Source organism: Hypanus sabinus, chromosome 8, assembly GCF_030144855.1.
Source record: "Hypanus sabinus isolate sHypSab1 chromosome 8, sHypSab1.hap1, whole genome shotgun sequence".
NCBI classification, from domain to species: Eukaryota; Metazoa; Chordata; class Chondrichthyes; order Myliobatiformes; family Dasyatidae; genus Hypanus; species Hypanus sabinus.
In genome coordinates this window covers 159079190-159099582 of record NC_082713.1, presented here as the reverse complement: position 1 = coordinate 159099582, position 20393 = coordinate 159079190, and the positions used below count along the sequence as shown (strand labels likewise).

The 20393-nt window shown below is 42.3% G+C and overlaps 1 protein-coding gene across 10 annotated transcripts in view; it reads right to left on the bottom strand.

The window, feature by feature from the left end:
- grip1 (glutamate receptor interacting protein 1) overlaps positions 1 to 20393 on the bottom strand; it is a 458415-nt gene that overhangs the window by 100778 nt on the left and 337244 nt on the right. For 9 of the 10 annotated variants that reach the window (XM_059978360.1, XM_059978359.1, XM_059978364.1 and 6 more), the window contains 3 exons: positions 10466 to 10601; positions 9115 to 9260; positions 1005 to 1088 (listed from right to left, as the gene is read on the bottom strand). In XM_059978360.1, the coding sequence (XP_059834343.1) occupies positions 1005 to 1088; positions 9115 to 9260; positions 10466 to 10601 (366 nt within the window). Of the gene's footprint in view, positions 1 to 1004; positions 1089 to 9114; positions 9261 to 10465; positions 10602 to 12120; positions 12189 to 20393 lie in introns of all 10 variants that reach the window. The other variant, XM_059978367.1, reaches the window with a different exon arrangement.

Sequence of the window (20393 nt, the reverse complement as noted above, 5' to 3'; positions counted from 1 at the left end):
GAAGAAGTCCAATTTATTCCTTGAAGCCTATGACCCACTTTCATAGCAATAAATCAGAGCATATTTGATGTAACAGTCTTCCACCAGTCTAGATCAAGGGATGAGCACGAGGAGAAATCAATGCATACTAGAAATGAATTAATAACCAAAAAGAATATGGAGCACTAGCATTATTATATCCAAGAGCCTGTTTAAAACTTTATTTTCACCATAAACTATTCTGAGAATGTTGCAAAAGTATGGTTTTCCTCCAAGAGCACCACAATTTGTCGTTGAGTTTGGAGGCTTACGTGCTTCAGTGACCCAGAGAGCTATGCTGGCTGGAGACAAGGGTTCATGCTTTGTCTCTTGGTAGGGTCACCTGATGCACCATCAATAACTCACTCTGAGACGTGAAGGCGAGATATCAGCTTTTATTGACTGGAAGAAGGAACAAGCAGTGGTTGACCACCATACTGCATCCTGGAGACTGAGAGGCCGGGCTCAGGCCTCGATCGCCTTTATACAGGGGTCTGTGTGAGGAGCCACAGGAGCAGTCAGCAGGGTGCGTGTCCAGACAGGTATATGTAGTTCACCACATCACCCACATCAAACAGATCAAAGGGTAGCGGCCAGAATAAGGTTGGTCCACCGGTCCTACAGGTTTAGGGGTTCAGCTCGGGGCTAAAGACCCTGCCTAGTGAAGCAAATTTGTTACAGAAACAGCAATGAAGAATCCTTCAACATCCAAGTGCGACGGTATTCCCGACTCTCCATCTGGGACTTGCGTGACTGACAGGAGTGAAAACCATGATGAAGGAAGTGCTGAACACTGACAGAGACGTGGGACCTTCACTGCTGCCCTAAATACCAGTGGCATAATGGGCAGTAAAAACTACATAATAGATTTAACAATTAGTGTAAAAGGGACAGAAAAAAGAAACAGATCGTGAAAATCTCACTCTAAAAACAAACCAGACATGAAATAATGCAAGTTACAAAGACTACTAAATGGATGTCCTCACCTCTGATCACAAATCCAAATGTGTTGCCTTCTTTGTGCAAAGTCACTTCGACTGTTTTCAGGATAATACCTGAGCCCTGCACAGCTGATTGGAATAAATGAGAAAATCAGTCAGAACCATTGAGAAATGGATTTGGTAATGCAGGCTGGCCAAAACCAAAGCTAATTATTTAAAAGAACATTGATCTGTGGCTCATTTCTCAGCATTCTTTGATTCCACTGGGTGTATCAAGGTCTTTGGTGTGAGCACATTTGGCCTAGCATTATTACAAACATCACAGTGGTATAGAAGTTCAGAAGTTTTTCATTACTTTGGAATTGATTTCAATAACTCCCAGGACTTAAAGTCATTTAAAATTGTTTATGGTTCTCCCCGTCTTTTCCTTTATGCTGAAAACAAGAAGTGGAACTCCCAAAACATTTTCTGTTGTTTTTGGCATTCTACACTATCCATATCTACGTAAAGAGTCCTGGTATGGATATAAGCATTTAACATAGTACTTAAGGGGCAAGAGTGTGACACACTGCTCTCGAGCTGCTCTGCTATTCAGTAAAGTTATGTCAGATTCTTCACCACAGGTTCACGTTCCTATCAGATCCCTGAGTTCTGTTGTTCCTCAGTCTCAACACACTTAATGATTGGACATCTGAGGTAGGCTATACTGGCATCAAGGATGTCTTGCAGTGGCTGCAGAGTATTCAAAAGGGGTTAACAGCCAGAGATCATGATACATGCAGGTAACAAGACACTGTCCCCAAATGTTAAAGGATATTGAGGATTAGATAATGAGAAAAATGGAAGCGTACGACAGACATAGGAAAGTAACGACGGGGAAAGCCCTTGAAGCGAGGCACTTAAAATGGAAGTTAGAAAGGCTGAGAGGCGTTATAAGCTATCATTCGCAGAGGCAATTAATGGAAATTTGAAGGTCCACATGGGTATATTAAGGAGCATTAAAATAACCAGGGAAAATGTAAGGCCCACAAGTCAATCCACATAGAGCCAGAGGTGGAGGTGGGGTCCTAAGTGAAAACTTCTCAGCAGTATTCACCAAGGACTTTGTAGTTTGGAGGATTCAGTGAAGGGGATGGTGAAAGTCTACTGCAGACCTCCATTAATCAAGGGAGGTAGTCAATGCGTTAACAGGCTTAAAGAAGGATAAACCCCTCAGCTTCGGACTCTGGTTGAGATTTTTAAATTTCCCTTGAGCGCAAGTGAGGTGAAGTGCTGGATGACTGGTGTGGCACAATACCGTAGCAGTTAGTCTAACGCTATTACAAAACCAGGGACCTGGGTTCAATTTCCACCACTGTCTGTAAGGAGTTGATACTTTCTCTCTATTACATATGGGAGATGTACAGGTAAGTAGGTTAATTAGTAACATGGCATAATTGGGTGGCATGGACTAGAAGTATATACCATGTTGTATTTCTCAGTAATAAAAAAATTTAAATAGACAGTAATAAAAATTTAAAATAGACTACTTTCCCATGTTGTATTACTAAATAATAATTTAAAAAATAGACTATAGTCCCCTTTTCAACACAGGAGCAGGGAAAAAGTCTAGTAACTACATACTTGTGAGCCTAACATGAGTGGTCGCTAAGATACTGGAAAAAGTTGTAGGAGAGAATTAATAATCACTTAGAAAGGCAAGGACTAATCAGAGGCAACAAACACGGCTTTGTCAAGGGCAGATCCTGCCTGATCAAAGTGATTAAATTCTTTAGAAAGTTAACAAAGTATTTTGATGAGGGCAGAGGTGTGGATGTGATTTACTTGAACTTCAGTAAAGCCATTTATAAGTTCTTGCACAGGAGACTAGCTCCTGAGAGATCCCGGGTAATTAGAACCAATATTGGCTTGGCAATAGAAGACCAGTGATGGTGTAGGGTTTCCTCCTGGTAAACTACAGGCGAGCTGAACCCACCAACCTCACCTATTTTCACAACTAATTCTATCATCCTCTCCCAAGAAGCTCTCACGTTTCACCAAAACAGTGCAGCCTGGTGACCTTGAACCAATTTTCCTATTTCCATCCCTCTTCCACATCTTAACATCATTTGCTTCTATCCATTTCAAACTTGCTTAAACCAAAATGCCTGCAAAGTCCTCTTCATCTTCAAACCGATTGCTCCTTTTATCTTCTACTGCAATCAAATTTGCATGCATCTAAGGTGCTATACCTGGATCTTATTTTAACCTAGATTTTTTTCACCATTCAGCTGTGACGTATGATAAATGCAAGCCATGAATTTCATTATCTGCTTCTGCATTTTGAATGTCCAGCTTCATCGCTGACTTCATTCAAAGTCACATCCGTAAAGTTGAACTCTACAATCTGCCCTATTTCTGAACTTATCCATTCAGGTCTTTGTTGACACACCCCAAACCATGATCTTTTCATTCCTTCGTTGACAGTCATGCCTCTAGTTATCTGGGTTCCATTGTAACCAGTCCTCTTTACTTCCCCACTTATAGATGTATCCTCAACTCCATTTTAACCAAGAATTGTCAACTCTCTCAGCTCTTCTAAAAACTCCTGGGCCTCAACATTTACTTTTGTCAGATTAATTTTCTGTAAAGTATTGTGGAGTTTCTTTTTCTGCACTATCATGTATATGTAAGTTACCTTTGAAAGAAAAATTTCATATCAACTACAACAGATGTACTTAAAACTGCAAAGAGAGAGCATAAGACACTGAAACCTTCTGCCTGTCGCTGAGATCATTTAATTCAATATCCTTCAAAAATGAAGCAGTGATTAGCACGTAATGATTCTCTGACAATACAATAAAATATTCACTGAGTGGCCACTTTATTAGGTACAGCCGTTTACCTGCTCATTAATGCAGTTATCTAATCAGCCAATCACGTGGCAGTAACTCAATGCATAAATGCATGCAGACATGCTCAAGAGGTTCAGTTGTTCAGACCAAACATCAGAAGGGGGAAGAAACGTGATCTAGGTGACTTTGACCGTGGAATGGTTGCTGCTGCCAGATGGGAGTAAATTATCTTAGAAATTGCTGCTCTCGGGATTTTCACGCACAAAAGTCTCTGCCGTTTACAGTGAATGGCGAAAATGCCTTGGTTACTGAGGGATCACAGGAGTAAAGCCAGACTGGATCAAGTTGCCAGGAAGGCGACAGTAACTCAAATAACCAGGCATTGCAACAGTGGTGTGCAGAGGGGCATCTCTGAATGCACAACACGTTGAACCTTGAAGTGGATGGGCTACAGCAAGGAGACCATGGCCATATACTTAGTGGCCACTTTATTAGGTATAGGAGGTACCTAATAAGTGACCACTGACTGTATATATTAGACCTAAACGTTATAATGACACTTAACTGTTACAAACATTTCTCTTTCAACATTTCAAACTTGCATCGAATACCTTAGTGTATTTTAATGTACGTCTTAGAATGTCACTACCAATCATTTGCACATGGCAACAGGACACAGAAAATTTGAAAATCACCACAGCTACTTTAAGACTAATGCAAATAGAAGGTGTAATCATATAGGAGGGTCTAATTAGCTGGATTTGAAATGATCTTTTGCTGGAAGAAATCATCTAACACAGTGGTGTTAAGAAAACAACCTCTCCCTCAATGTCACAAAAATGAAGGAGCTAGTTGTTGATTACAGGAGGAATGGAGATGGGCTAGCCCCCAGTGACATCAATGGTTCTGGAGTTGAGAGGATCAATGGCTATAAGTTCATCAGCATCCACATCTCCGAGGACCTCACATGGTCTGAACACACCAGCTATGTGGTGAAAAAGGCACAACAGCGCCTCTTTCACCTCAGATGGTTGAAGTTTGGTATGGGCCCCAAAATCCTAAGAACTTTCTACAGGGGCACAATTGAGAGCATCCCGACTGGCTGGTATGGGAACTGTACCTCCTTTAATCGCAGAATTCTGCTGAGAGTGGTGCGGACAGCCCAGCGCACCTGTAGTTGTGAACTTCCCATGATTCAGGACATTTATAAAGACAGGTGTGAGAAAAGGACCCAAAGAATCATTGGGGACCCGAGGCACCCCAACCACTATCTATTCCAATTGCTACCATCCGGGAAATGGTCCCGCAGCACAAAAGGCCCCAGGACAGCTTCTTCCACCAGGCCATCAGACTGAATAACTCACGCTGATCTGAGTGTATTTCTATGTTACGCTAACTGTTCTATTTATTATAAATTACTATGATTGCACATGGTACATTTAGATGGAGACATACCATAAAGATTTTTACCCCTCATGTATGTGAAGGATGTAAGAAATAAAGTCAATTCAATTCTGCTTCTACAGCTGGCTGTTAAAAACATTGTTACTGAAAAGTAATTTTAGCTGTAGAAAACAATTTCAAATTTGTTTGAACCTTAAGTATTACCACTATAAAAATGTAGTGCGACATGTGTGCAGAAGAATTTCCTTCCATCTTATTTAATAATGCCTTCAGCTGGAAATGATTGCTTGTAGCTGAAGATAAAGAAACAGACAGAAGTTCAGTAGGTTGAATTAATGCCAATTTTAAGACAACATCAGGTGGAACAGTAATAGTACAATCAGTTCTGTGACTATTTTTTCCAGGCTGACTGGTGAAGCAGTTCAGTCCTGAATGCACTTGTCTCCGCTGATTTGGTGCTGCCTGAGTGAGGAAGCCGGACATCAGGAGCAGTATGGGTCATAGAACAGAGCAACGTTATTGCAGATCCGATTTGCTGACTGAAAATCCCTTAGTGTGGCTCCTGCTGGAAGTTTTGGATTGAGGTTGCTCCTTTGCACAGGGCAGCTTAGTGCAAAGCGTACCACTTCTGATTGCCTGATCGATCAATCTTAATGCAGGGCACCATGGCGTTCTTTCTGTCCGCAAGACTCTTGAAAGCGCAGATTAACAGCCTTGCGCTTCAGACTATGCATTATGCTGGCATATCAGCACAGTATTAAGAGCGCAGAAGGGAAATATTTAGTTCAATGGCTCAATCACAGAAGGAGCCAGGAGTCCTGTTGAATGGAGCCTATTCAAAACACACTTGAAGATCAAAAATGCAGTACTAAGCAGAAGTCTTAGACATATATATATATGGCAAGGGTGTCTAAGACTTTTGCACAGTACTGTAGCAATTTTATGTAGTGTACTGTACTGCTGAAAACAAAACAAATTTTATGTGAGTGATGATAAGCATGACTTATATGAGTCTCTATTGTGGACTGAGAGTGGGAAGGGGACAAGGAGAGTGGAATCATGGTTGGGAAAAGAAGAGGGGAGAAGGGAGGGAGTGGGAAGCACCAGGGAGACATTCTGTAATGATCAATAAACCAATTGTTTGGAATCAAATGACCTCGCCTGGTGTCTCAGGGCTGGGTGTGTCTGCACCCCTGCCACCTGTACCCCGCCCCACCCCTGGCACTCATCTGCCTCCTGCCCCACACCTCTGCCATGGCACTCCACCTTCACCATTCCCAACATCCTTTGTTCCTGCCAGATTTACAAACTCAACCTCCTTTCCATGTTGACAGATACAGTACTGTGCAAAAGTCTTAGGCACCCTAGATTATATATATATGTGCCTATGACTTTTGCACAGTGCTGTACATTGTTGTAAACTTTGTTGTTACCATGCAGAAATGATTTAGCATGTTTCTTTGAGTAATACAAGAGAGTACATGTCAATTCTGTGCAAAATTGAAAGCAGCAAAGAAAATAAATGCTTGTATTTACATTGCAATTTTTATTTACAATTTCCACTCAGTTCATCACGAAGTGATGTACATCTCTTTATGTATTTTTGAAATGTAGGTAATGCAAGAAATTTGGCAGCCAATTTACACACAGCGAATTTCCACAAGTGGCAATATGATAATGAGTAAATATTCATCTTCTGTCTGATGTTGATTGAACGTTGTCCACTGGTCAAGTCTCACAGTAGGTTTTGAGATCAGCACTCTCTGACACAGACAAGACTACTTCCAATGAAGAAACTACTAAACACAAGAGATCTGCAAATTCTAGAAATCCAGAGCAACACACAGAAAATGCTGAAGGAACTTAAAGTTCAAAGTAAATCTATTATCTAAGTACATAGATCTCACCACATACAACTCTGGGATTCATTTTCTTCTGGGCATTTACGGTAATTACAAAGAAACAAAATTGAATCAATGAAAAACCACACACAAACAAGCAATGTGCAAAGAACAACAAACTCCAAATATAAAGATAAAAAAAACCCAAAATGGTATTAATATAATATATTGAGAATATGAGATTATAAGTGCTTGAAAGTGAGTCCATAGGTTCACTGTTAGGGTGAGTGAAGTTGAATGAAGTTATCCCCTCTGATTCAAGAGCCTAATGATAGGGAATTGATAATTGTTCCTGAACCTGGTGGTGTGGGTCCTGAGAATCTTGTACCTTCTTCTTGATGGCAGAAGCAAGACAGGCCCTGGACAGTCAGAAGTATAAAACAAGTAAAGGAGAGGGTTAAGCAGACAGCCTTGAGGTGTATCTGTGCCGACGCTGATTATGTAGGAGATGTTGTTCCCAATTGAAATGGACTGGTGTCCACAAGTGGGGAAATCAAGGAACCAGTTGCATAAGAGGTACTGACGCTTAGGTATTGGAGTTTATTGATCATTTTAGAGGGTATGATAGTGTTGAACGCCAAGCTGTAGTCAGTAAAGAGTATCCTGATGTATACATCTTCACTGTCTAGATGTTCCAGGGTTGAGTGAAGAGACAGTGAAATGGCATCTGCTGTTGACCTGTTGTGATAGTAAGAAAATTGGAGTGGATCCAAGTTGCTCCTCGGGCAGGTTGACATGTTCCAAACCTCTTAAAGCACTTCATCACAGTGGATGTAAGTGCTTCTGGAAGACTCTCACCTGAGGCTGATTATCACACTCTTGTTGAACACCAGTATAACTGCAGCCTGCCTGAAGCAAGTGGATATCTCAGATTGCCAAAGCAAGAGGTTGAAGACAGCAGTAGGTTAGGCAGCTTCTATGCAAATGAATAAACAATCGATGTTTTGGGGGAGACCCTTCATCAAATGAAGAGGGAAGAAGCCAGAATAAGAAGGTGGGGTGGGGGGAGAGGAGTACAAGCTACAAGGTGATAGGTGAAGCCAAGTGGGTGGGGGAAGAAGTAAGGAGCAAAGAGGTGACAAGTGGGAAAGGTAAAGGATTGGAGAAGGAAAGCATTTTAAGAGACAAGTCCCAATCATTCCGTTCACTACTATGTTAATAAATGAAATGGTCACTGGTAATAAGCCAATTCTCAGACTAGGTACAGGTGGCCCCCATTTTTCAAACTTTCGCTTTATGACATCTCCCTGTTTCGAAAGACCTACATTAGTACTTGTCTTTGCTGACTGAAAGAGGATTTTCGCTGTTATGAAAAAAGACACCCACTTTAAACGTGTGTTTACCACGAGAAAGACTACTGTGACCAGTGAAGCCTTGCACGGGTAGGTGTATGCGCATACGTGTACATGCGTATGTGTGTACCTGCCTTTTTTTCCCTACAAACCGGTTTTGGCTCGCTGTTGCTCCGATTCTGATAAGTGAAACTACACTGTAAATACATTATTTCTACTTTATATAGGCTGTGTATTTATTATATCATTCCTGCTTTTACTACATGTTTGTGTTATTTTAGGTTTTATGTTATTTAGTATGATTTGGTAGGTTATTTTTTGGGTTCTGGGAACACTCAGAAATTTATCCCATATAAATTATTGGTAATTGCTTCTTCGCTTTACGACATTTCATCTTAGAAATGGTTTTATAGGAACGCTCTACCTTTGGATAGCAGCGGAAACCTGTCACTTGATCTTCAGATCATTGTTTTTTGTTTCCTCTGTAAAATTCACATGATGCTGTCTGTTAATGTAAAAGTTCAATATTTTAAATATTTACATTTCAAATATTATATTTTGTAAGGGGTTTTAATGTTTGATCCTTGGCCTTGCGTTACATGCACAAAATATGACAGAATGTGTCTTTGCCTTTTCAACAGACACGTTCAGTTTTTAAATATGTCATTAACTTTATCAATCTTTAATGCAAGCCTTTCTATTGAAAGATATCAAAGGTACTTACAAACAGGAGGCAGTTCATATTCCACTTCAAGAACCACTCTCTCACCAACATTCTTCAGGAGACTGATGATTTCATCGTGCCTGAATTTTGTTAAGTTGATTCCATTGACAGATTTGATGTAGTCTCCAATATTTAACTGATCACTTCTGTAAGTTAATGCCACAGTAAACTCAATCAGTCTACATCATTGCTTTTTACAATGCAAACTTGAACATATTTATCTTCATTTATCTGTTCTTTTAACCACTTCTTGGAACGCACATTTCTAATACATCAGGTAAATTGAAAATACTTTAAAAACCCTTAAAATGAATAATTATCATAAATTAACATAGCCAGGAACTGTGATTTCCAAGCCGTTCAATACTCAGTCATTAATAAATCCTTTTGTTACTCCTTAGAAGATAGTCCTTTGCCTCATTAATTGCAAAGTGAATTGTCTCTTAATCACGGCCAGACAAAGTACTGACAATAATGTTGGCAACGTGATAAAATATAAAGCTGGAAGTGTAAACCTAATGCACTCTGGGCTGCTGTCAGCTTGATATGCCTGAAAGAAACTGTGTACGTGACCAAATTATAATATTACATTTAATGACAAGCCCCTACAATGAGATGATTTAGTATCATGTTAAATACTGTTTGGAATATCTTTCCACCACTTGTGGTGAAATTAGCATTAGCTGTTCAGCAACTAGGTGCTTTTAAATTGTCCTGCATGTGAACTAACTCTAGTTTGCTCAGCACTAAGAATAATATTCAGTTCTAAAAACAGTTTTAAACATAACAGAAAATCAATTGCTGCTGCTTCTGATGTATTGAACTTCCTCTAGATAATGTGAAAATTATAAGCTACGGTTCTTATTTCTTCCTACAGATTTCATTACTTAGTTCAATAAATTTGAACTATTAAATAAATCAAATTAATTAGTGAACAAGTGCCTAGAAAAGCACCAATTGTCAGTAGTGCTAACCAAGCTCTACAGTCACACCAGTATGGTTTACTCTAATTGAGAAATTCCATTTCCTTATGTCATAAACCAGGTAAGAATTTATACAGAGAATTATTTTAGCTTTTAAATGCAGTGCAGACAGACAATTCCTTCAGGCCTGTCATCACAAACATACAATTAATTATCTGTTGCTCAAATCAATAATTAACATGTGCTGAAAATAATTAGCATTCTATCACTTTCCTTCATAAAGATAACTCTGTAATGAAGCAGTTACACCTCCACGGCGCAGGCAGTTGGTGAGTGAAGTCCATGACATTTCAGAAGGTGAAATGATTGAGAAGTACACAACACTATTTCACAAAGTTTCTGGTAATGAGTGCACTGACTTCAATTACCTCGCAGCAATTCCTCCAGGTCGTAGATTGGATACTCTGGGCTTTCCTTCCTTGTCTATTCCACCAGATACCGTGAGACCCAGGGTGCTGCCTTCCTTTTTCATCAATTCTACTATAGTTTGACCCATGAATTCTTCTGCAGAGAGAGCACAAAGACTGCCTTAATAATGGAGAGTTACAATATATACTAATCCCTGGCTCAGAAAAAAAAGTATTTCAGAATATTCTTGCACACAGAAATACGAAAGTTTCACCTTCGCCCCCTTCCATCAGGTAAAAGATATAAAAGCTTGGCAACATGCACCACCAAGCTCAAGGTTAGCTTCTATTCTGCTGTGAAAGGAATCTTGAATGTACCTGCAACAATGACAGCATGAACATGTGATCCTCTCAACCTACCTCCCCATTTCACTCGAGTTTTATTTGTCTGCCCTGTAAGGCACCTTCTATGTAACTGTGACACTATATTCTGCACCCTTTAAAAAAAAAGGGATAATCAGCAGGTGCTGGAAACCCGAGCAATGCACACAAAATGCTGGAGGAATTCAGCTTCTGCATTCAGTTATTGTTTTCTTTCTGTGCTACCTTGATGTAGTTACGCATGGAATGATCTGCCTAGATGGCAAGCAAACCAAAGCCTTTCACATCATCCCTGCACTTTGATAATAAGCAACTATTATGATCCCAGCCCCCTCCTTTGTGAGAATCGCAAGAGCACTAGTTGAGGGGGGTGGGTGGGGTCAGTAGACCCAGGAAATGGGGGAGAGAGAGAGACGTGCTGAATAAACACAGGAAGTGGGAGAGAGAGAGACGTGCAGAGTACTGTGTTCCAGCGGGATGCAAAATAAGGCGACATTGACTATTGTCTCATGGAGACCACGTGTAAAGCCCTCGGACAAAGTGGGCTGGTTGAGAGAGATTGCATCATCCCAACCTGATTGACATCTGAGACCCTGTGAGGAAGTATAAAGGAGAGTCTGGGGGGGGGGGGGAAAGCCCCTTCAGATGCACCAAGAAGACACGAGAGTGATCCCGCCGTAGCGGGAAGCCATTTTGAAGGAAGCCACATGCGTTAGATTCCGGGATTGGAATCTGTGGCTGGAATCACGGAAAACCGCTTTTAACTAACATCAGGGAGGGGGAGCCCGCTCCCCTGATTCAACGGATGCTTCATAAAGACCCTGCAAGTTTTTCCTTTTCTCACCAATCTCTCTCTCTCTGTCGCAACATGTGAAACCCAGCGATTCCCAAAAGGCTGAAGCCTGCAGACTTCTGAGTGACTTTTATATTTCCAACGGACAATATATTATCCCCTAGACAACAGTAGAGCTCACTTCTTAATGATGATTATTACTATACCCGCGCTTTAGATTCAGTATTGATGACGTGCATTATCTGAATGTTTGTATTAACCTTACTTTTGTGCCCCTTTATAAATAAAAACATTTGAAAATAGTGACATCAGACTTCAATGGACCTCTCTATCTTTGCTGGTAAGTGATACAGTTACGGGATACGAAACACAACCAACCAATTTTTCTCCCACATCTAAGAAACTGCATCATTAGTAGTTAGCATTTCATGTTCTTTGATGAAGGGTATCATGGTTGTAGCGTTAACTTTGTTTCTCTTTCCACAGGCGCTGCCTGACATACCACACGTTTCCAGTACAGGTTTCCCCCGCTATCCGAAGGTAGAGCGTTCCTGTGACACCATTTGTAAGCTGAAATGTCGTAAAGTGAAGAAGCAATTACCAATCATTTACATGGGAAAAATTTTTGAGCATTCCCAGACCCAAAAAATAACCTACCAAATCATACCAAATAACACATAATACCTAAAATAACACGAACATATAGTAAAAGTAGGAATGATATGATAAGTACACAGCCTATATAAAGTAGAAATATTGTATGTAAAGTAGAAATATTGTTTGACAGCGAGCCAAAATGGATTTGGAGGGAAAAAAAATCGGCATGTACACGCATACGTACGTACACACATGCGCACGCAACTGCCCGCACATGGCTTCACAATCATGGTAGTCCTTCTCGGGGTAAACACATGTATAAAGCGGGCATGTTTTTTCTCATAAAAGTGGAATTCCTCTTTGGTTAATGAAAACAGGTACTTAAAGTAGGTCTTTCACAACAGCGAGCTGTTGTAAGGCAAATGTTCGAAAAATGGCAGCCACCCGTACTTACAGTTTTTATTCCAGATTTGCAGCATCTGCAGTTTTGAAGTTTCATACATAGCTTGCTCAAATGCAAGTTGTATGCTTGGCAGGCTACAACTTCGGCATTCTGCTCCTGAAGGTCAGCCTGCATGATTGCATGGCAGTTAGCGTAATGCTACTACACCCCCAGCGATCACTAATTGGGGTTCAATCCCCGTCACTGCCTGTAAGGAGTTTGTCGGTACTCCTCGTGACCATGTGGGATTTACAGCTGACGGCTAGCTAACAGACATGGGGATCGAGAGAAGACACTGAGAGGTGAGCTTGAAAGGCAACTGTACAGTCAAAGCCTTTAGCCTTGCCTTCATTTACAGGTGGTTTATGGAAGGAAGGGTCAAGAATTGGTTTCTTGTGGTGAAGATGACAATAGATTTGAAGGAAAGGGGGACAGTTTCCAGTTAAAAAGGAAAAGTAATAACATCAAAAGAAGAGGGATAGATTTGGAAGAGAATGTCAAAACCTCCACAAAAAGAGACTAGAGAAATGTGAGAGTTCACAGCAAGGGTAAGATTAAGCATCATGGGAAATTTGTTTGGTGGGATAGAGATAGAGAGAGAGAAGGGACAGAGTCAGCCACAGAGGTGGCTTCAACTTGAGTGGGAAAAGCCCATCAGCTCCTGGCAACTGGATATAAAAATGAAGGTGGAGGAGGCAAGTTTAAGGCAGTGTCTTACATCAAGAAAAACTGCATTGCTAATAGATTCTAGAGGAGCTGACAATTATATCGGCCTAGAGAAAGACCTCACATTCCATTTGTGGTTGACCTCAAATGGGAGGTGCAAATGTCTATCAGTGGCTCTTCGATGTAAAGGGAACGAGATACGCTGTGGGTATAACAGTTAAGCACTTGCAGGTGAAGAGTCTAGTTGAAGATCAACAAAAGAGGAGCATATATTCTGCTTTGTCACAAACGGCATCAATATAGAACCCAAGGTTCAAATTCCTGCCTAGTGTCCGAGAAGCTGCTTGAAAACTCAGGATTAATGAAATGACCTTGTGGAGAAGGGCCTCACTGAGACTGAAACCCTGCTTCTGCACCGGAACTTTGCGATCAAGGGTGTTTCTCAGATGCTTTAATGAAAGCCGACAAGGATCAGAAATTTGAAACAGTTCCTTTAGCAGGAGAGTGACTTCTATTAAATCACTGTCTGCATGTCCCTTAGGACGAACTGACCAGGCAATGAGTGCAGCCCGATACTTCAACCGCATTTGTATTTTTACCATGAGGTAATAGCATAACTTTATGGCCATGACTCACACAGGATTTATCAGTTTTGACAGTACTGCTTCCCGCAGCAGTCGCATTATGATTGCTATCTTTTCCCCTTTATCTCCTGAAGCAAGCAGGAGTAAGGCATCTTCTCACAGCAGTGAGAGACATACACTGGCGACAGACGACGCTCTGTGACATGCTGTGACGGTGAATGGAGCTGTCGTGATTACATAGATCAGAACCAATGTCACAGTCTGAGGAGGAAATCATTAGCCTGTCAAGCAAGAAAACCCAATAAACCGACTGTAAAGTTCTTCCCGAAATACCGGCAGCTGAGAAGATGAGACAGCAGAACGGAACTCGCAAACCCCGCATCAAAGAGAGAGCAAGGAAGTACAAAGGAAGTCAAACATTCTAGTTCCCATTCCCATTCTGACATGTCAGTCCATGGCCTCCTCTTGTGCCAAGATGAGCCCCCACCCCCCACACCACCTTATATCCCGTCTGGGTACCCTCCAACCTGATGGCTTGAATATTGATTTCTCCTTCTGGTAAAAAAAAATTCAGTCCCACTCCCTTCTTCCTTTATTTCCCTCTCTGGCATTTTATCTCTTCTCACTTGCCTATCACTTCCCCCTGGGTCCCCTCCTCCTTTTCCCCTTTTCCAATGGGCCACTCTCCTCCCCTATCAGATTCCTTCCTCTCCAGCCCTAGACCTTCCCCACCCACCTGGCTCCACCTATCACCTTCTAGCTCCCCTCCTTCCCCCCCCCCCACCTTTTTATATTCTGGTGTCTTCTCTCTTCCTTTCTAGACCTGAGGAAGCCCAGAATATTGACTGTTTATTCACTTCCAGTGATGCTGCCCAAACTGCCAAGTTCCTCCAGCATTTTTGCTTGTTGCAAAAAAAGCAGCAATTTAATGAAAAGTCTGAGCGGCGGCTTCTCAAGGGCATTAGGGAATCAGCAATAACCATTGGCCTTTGCAAGAATACATTCATCCTATGAGTGCAGTTAAAATAGAAATATCTCCAGCTAGGCTTCAGATGAAGACAAACACACAAAAAAAGCATGAAAATCAAACAAAAAAAATCTGCCAACACCGGAAATCTGTGAAAAGAGAAAACAGGTATAACATTTTAGGTCTAAAGCCTTTCATCAGAACTGCTGGAAAGAGAATTTGGTGGTTTTCAGCAGCAGCTATGTTGGGGAAGGAATGGGTAAACAAGAAACCTCTGATAGGACGAGGTTACGAGTTGACACAGCAGAATCAGGCGATGCTTCTTTATCCCTGTAATGTGTTGCTAATAACAAGACTCTGGGACATGTCTAACATGCCAGATACAAACAGAAAGAGGGTTAAAAAATAACCGAGCAAAAACAGACAGAAATATTTCACTCTGATGCAGACATAAAGAAAAATCAAATTGCCTACATTTGGAGGATTCAACATTGAGTCTGGAAAGCTCATTAGATGAAGGATGAGATGTTGCCTCCCAAGCTTGTGTTTGGCCTTTGTAACCATGCAGAAAGCCAAACCCAGAGTGGTCAGAATGAGTGTGAGTTGGAGAAGGCAGCAGGTATCAGAGTTCTTTGTTGCATGTTGACTAATCCCAAGTGCCCCACAAAGGGGTTTCCTAAGCTTCATTTGATTTTGTCAGTGCAGAGGAGACCACATCTCCAACCATCTTCCAAAGTGCCGGAGCTAGCGAACAGTTTGAGAAGCCCTTTGGGCCAGACAGCATCAGCGCAGGGAAGTAGAAAGTCGACATTTTAGTTAAGAACCCTCAAAGGTACAAGTTAATATCAGAGTAATGTATACAAAATACCTCCTGAAATGCTTTTTCTTCACCGCCATTCACGAAAACAGAGAAGTGCCCCAAAGAGTGAACAACAGTTAAATGTTAGAACCCCAACTCCTCTCTTTCCCACCTGAAAGCGGCAGCAAGCAGCAATGCCCCCTTCTCCCCACTGGTAAAAAAAAACATGGGCACCCACCACTGAGCACTCAAGCATGAGCAAGGCAGCAGCAAAGGTACAGACTTGCAGTACTCCAAAGACTACTCGTTCACCCAGTATTTGACATACCACAGGCTCTCCCTCTCTCTCTAATAAGGGAGAAAGAGGTGCCTCCATTTTCACAGCGAGAGGGGAGACAAAACAAACAACTCGCTGATTTATGATGTTAAAAGTCCATTGCGTTGCTTTTTTCGAACTCTATGCCCAAAGATCTCAGGTCTCTGGGCACACCGCCAAAAATGTTCCAGCTCCCACAACACACCAGTCCGGGACACCGAACTTTGACCTGCCTGTCTCCAGAGCCCTGAGATCTTAGGCCTCCAAGGGCCAGCCGAACTCCCAGGCCAAGCCCTTGGCATGGCGGACAATGGCCAGTCGTGAAATCCTGAGAGTGGGTCCCATTCCCGCAAAGAACCATAGTCAGTGAGTAACTCCCAGTCAGGGATTTCAAAAGAACCCCCCAAAAAGGGAAAAATAAAAATAAAAATGGAAAGGCAGCTGTTTCGGAAGACGCAAGCAAAGGAGTCACTGTTTAGCACCATCGTCACTTTGCTCCTCATCTAGGATTCCTCCAGATTCTTGTTCATTGTTCCAGATTCCAACATCTGCAGTTACTTGTGTTTCCAAAGTGGTATATTGCAACTGCTATACACTAAATTTTGGGTAGTGGGGCGGAGATATGTCTCTACCAAAGGAGGTGTAAGGCGCTCCTTCCTTCCATTAACCAGCAGGTCACCCTGGGCAAGGTGTAGCAACTGCTAAGGGTCAGGGTCAGGTGAAGCCATGGGAGCAGGTGGTGGATGGTCGAATGAGCAGCTGGTGCACATCGCAAGTCCTGGTTATGCGACCACTGACACCAGGCAGACCATCTCTGATGAGCATTGATAATGGCTGGGGCAACCTGTCTTGTAAAGACTCTGACCAGAAGGAGTCAATGGCAAACCACTTCTGCAGGAAAAAATTGCCAAGAACAATCATGGTCACAGAAAGACCATGATCATCTATGTCATAAGACATGGTGCATAATGAGTGAATTAGTAGAAATGCCAGGTAGGATTTCCTGGTGGCCAGCCATTTCGGTGGTGTCCAGTCAGGACAGTTTCCTGGTGTCATCCCTATTTTGCAACCCATGTCCTCCTCTACTACCGCAATGAGGCCGCACTCAGGCTGGAGGAGCAACACCTTGTTTGCATAGCCTCCAACCAGAGTCACGCATATTGATTTAACTTCTGGTAATTTAGATTAGATTAGATTCAACTCTATTGTCATTGTGCCCAGTACAGATACAAAGCCGAATGAAATGCAGTTAGCATCTAATCAGAAATGCAAAGAATAGTGTTATTTACAAATTTCTCCTCTTCCTCCTCCTTTCTTTTTCCAGTCCCCATTCTGGCTCCCTTCTTAACCCCTTGCTTTCCCTCACCTGCTCTTCACTTCCCTCTGCTGCCCTTCTTCCTACCCTTTCATGTTCAGTTTATTCTCATTCAATTGTACATTCGTATACTGCCAAATGGAATAATGTTCCTCTGGACCAAGGAACTCAACACTGTACATATAACTCACACACGTAACACATAAAGTAACAGTACCACAAATACATTAAGAAATGATAAGGTGCATTTATGAGACAAGTTAAAAAGCAAACAGTATACCACTGCTGGCGCTTCATACATGAGGAGTGGTGGTAGGGAGTTCAGTAGTCTTACAGCCTGGGGAAAGAAGCTGTTTCCTTCCCTAACAGTTCTTGTCCTAATATAACGGTACATCCTGCCTGATGGTAGGAGTTCAAAGAGATTGTCTGCAGTGCTCCTGATGACTATCTCTGAAGGGTGCAAGAGTGATCCAATCAGAAGACCTCACAATCCTTTGTAGGGACTTGTGGTCAGATGCCTTGTATGTCCTGTACCAGACAGTGATGCTGCAGCTTAAGATGCTCCTGTAAAAACTGGTTAGAACGGGGTGGAGGGGAACAGGGAGACTGTTACGTGTACTCCCAGAAACTTGATGCTCTTAACTCTCTCCACAGAGGAGCCATGTACCTGCAGTGAGGACCTTCCGAAAGTCCACAGTAATCTCTTTGGTTTCGTCCATGTTGAGGCCATGTTGTTGAGCTCACAGCATTCTATAAGCCGCTCTACCTCCTCCCCGTATGCCGGCTCATCATCAATGTTGATGAGACTGATAGCTGTTGCGTCATCAGCGAACTCGATGCTTTGGTTTGAACTGGACCTGGTATACAGTCGTGCATCAGCAGCATGACCAGCGGTGGGCTGAGCATGCAGCCCTGGGTCAGTGCTCTGCGTGATGGAGTTAATGATATTGCTGCTGACACAGGCCACCCATGGTCCTTCTGTCAGGGAGTCCAAGATCCAGTTATAGAGAGAGGTGCTGAGAACCAGTCAGGCAGGTTTACTCACCAGCTTCTGAGGGATGATCATATTCAACGCTGAGATGAAGTCAATGAACAAAATCCTGGCATATGAGGCACCATTTTCCAGGTGGGACAGGGCGGAATGGAGGGCAGTTGCCATGACATCATTAGCAGATCAATTTGAGCAATAAGCAAACAGGAAATGGCCCAATGTAGCAAGAAGATGTGATTTAATGTGATCCATAACCAACTGCTCAAAATGCTTCGGTATTGTTGAGGTCAGTGCCACTAGATAGTAGTCTTTGAGGCAGGTTATTATTGCATACTTGGGGCACCAGGATGATGCCTAATGATGCCCATTAATTATATATCCAACTTGAATACTGAGGGGATGCTGGAGATATCAAAACCTCTGAGAACTAGGCTGCACAGTCCCCTCACACCCGAGCAGGCACACTATCAGGCCCCGATCGGGTCTTCCTCACATCAGCTGTGGCCAGACAGCACCAATGCTTTCTCCACGATCCACTCTCCTCTCCTGTCAAATTCCTCCTTCTTTAGCCTTCACCTGTCACGTGCCAGCTTGTAACACTTCCCCTTCTCCCACCTTCATATTCTGGCTTCTCACCCCCTACCCCACTTTCTTTCCAGTCCTGATAAAATATCTCAGCCCGAAACACCGACTATTTATTCCTTTCCACGGATGCTGCCAGACCTGCTGGGTTTATTCAGCAGTTGGTGTGTGTTGCTCTGGATTTTCAGCAGTGGCAGAATCTCTTGTGTTTATGATTTGCTAAAAGAATAAGTTTGGTGGAGCAAGAACAGGCTAAAACACTGAGTGTGCCTGGATAGCCCCAAGGATTAAATGTGTAGGGCTGGCTGACAGCAAGGCTGGAAACCCAGGAGAAAGAGGCAAAATGGGGAATCAGTCATCAGGAGGATAATTATGGGATCAAAAGAGCAGGTGAAAGAGTCTATTGAGATGCGCCACGCACTGAAATGGAACGATGATTCTGCACATTAATTACATTCCTGCAGACGACCTCTGGCATGCCTCCAGCCAACTGCTTGCAGTGACACGAAGAAGGAAGCTGGGGAAGGAAACTCAACAAGTTATCCAGTTCTCATCACCTCTGCTGTAACCGGCGTAGTAATTGACACAGACGATGCTGGGAGAAATTTGGCCTTTCCCCAAAAGGTGTTGCCTAGCAGCAAGAAACCACGACGTAGTGAAGGAACTGTAACCTTTACATTTCTTGCACTGACTTTATGGAACCACGAACCCCAGCTCTCTCAAAGTTAAAATGAAAAGATGTTTTGGTGAGCTATCAAGAGGAGGAATGAAAGCATGACATACTGCTTCAAATAAATGCAACTCATATCTAGCACACAAAGACACACTTGAGACTAATGAAGAGCTTTTACAATGTTTTGGCATCAGCAACTCTCTCCGCTCAATATCACAACGACCATCTTAAAAAGCTTCTGCCAATATTAGGAGCAGATCCCAACTCATATACCAGCAGTATATTGCTCCCCAAAACAGCTTTGCAGTTTGCATTTGCTTTACTTCCACTTTCCACATAAAATGAATCAAAGCAAATACATGCCACCTCTTTCAGTTCACTCAAACAAATTGCTCTTTGTTTTCCTGGAGATACCTATTCTATTTCAGTGTTGCAAGAGCCGATCTATTAGCAAGTAATCTGCCAACTCAGTAAAGTGTAACTACTCCTGCTTGATGTTTTTATGTACAAAATCTGACACGTTACAGCCGCTGACTGTGATTCAGTTGTAAACTCATGCTTGAGGTATGTTGTTCACACCAACGTTGTTACCGTTCGCCAAGGGATCAATCACACTGGATTACCTGGATTCTGGAATCTATTATTAATGAAGCAATGGCCGGACATTGGAAAATCCAAAAAAAAAGGACAATCAAGCATTGTTTCATGAATTGTTTGACCAATTTGCAAGCATTCTCTGAGGATTTATCAGTCAGGATGTATAAAAGGTAGAGGAAACAGTTTCAGATTTCCAGAAGGCATTTGAGAAGATTCGAGTGGCAGGGTGAAAATACCTCTCCCAAA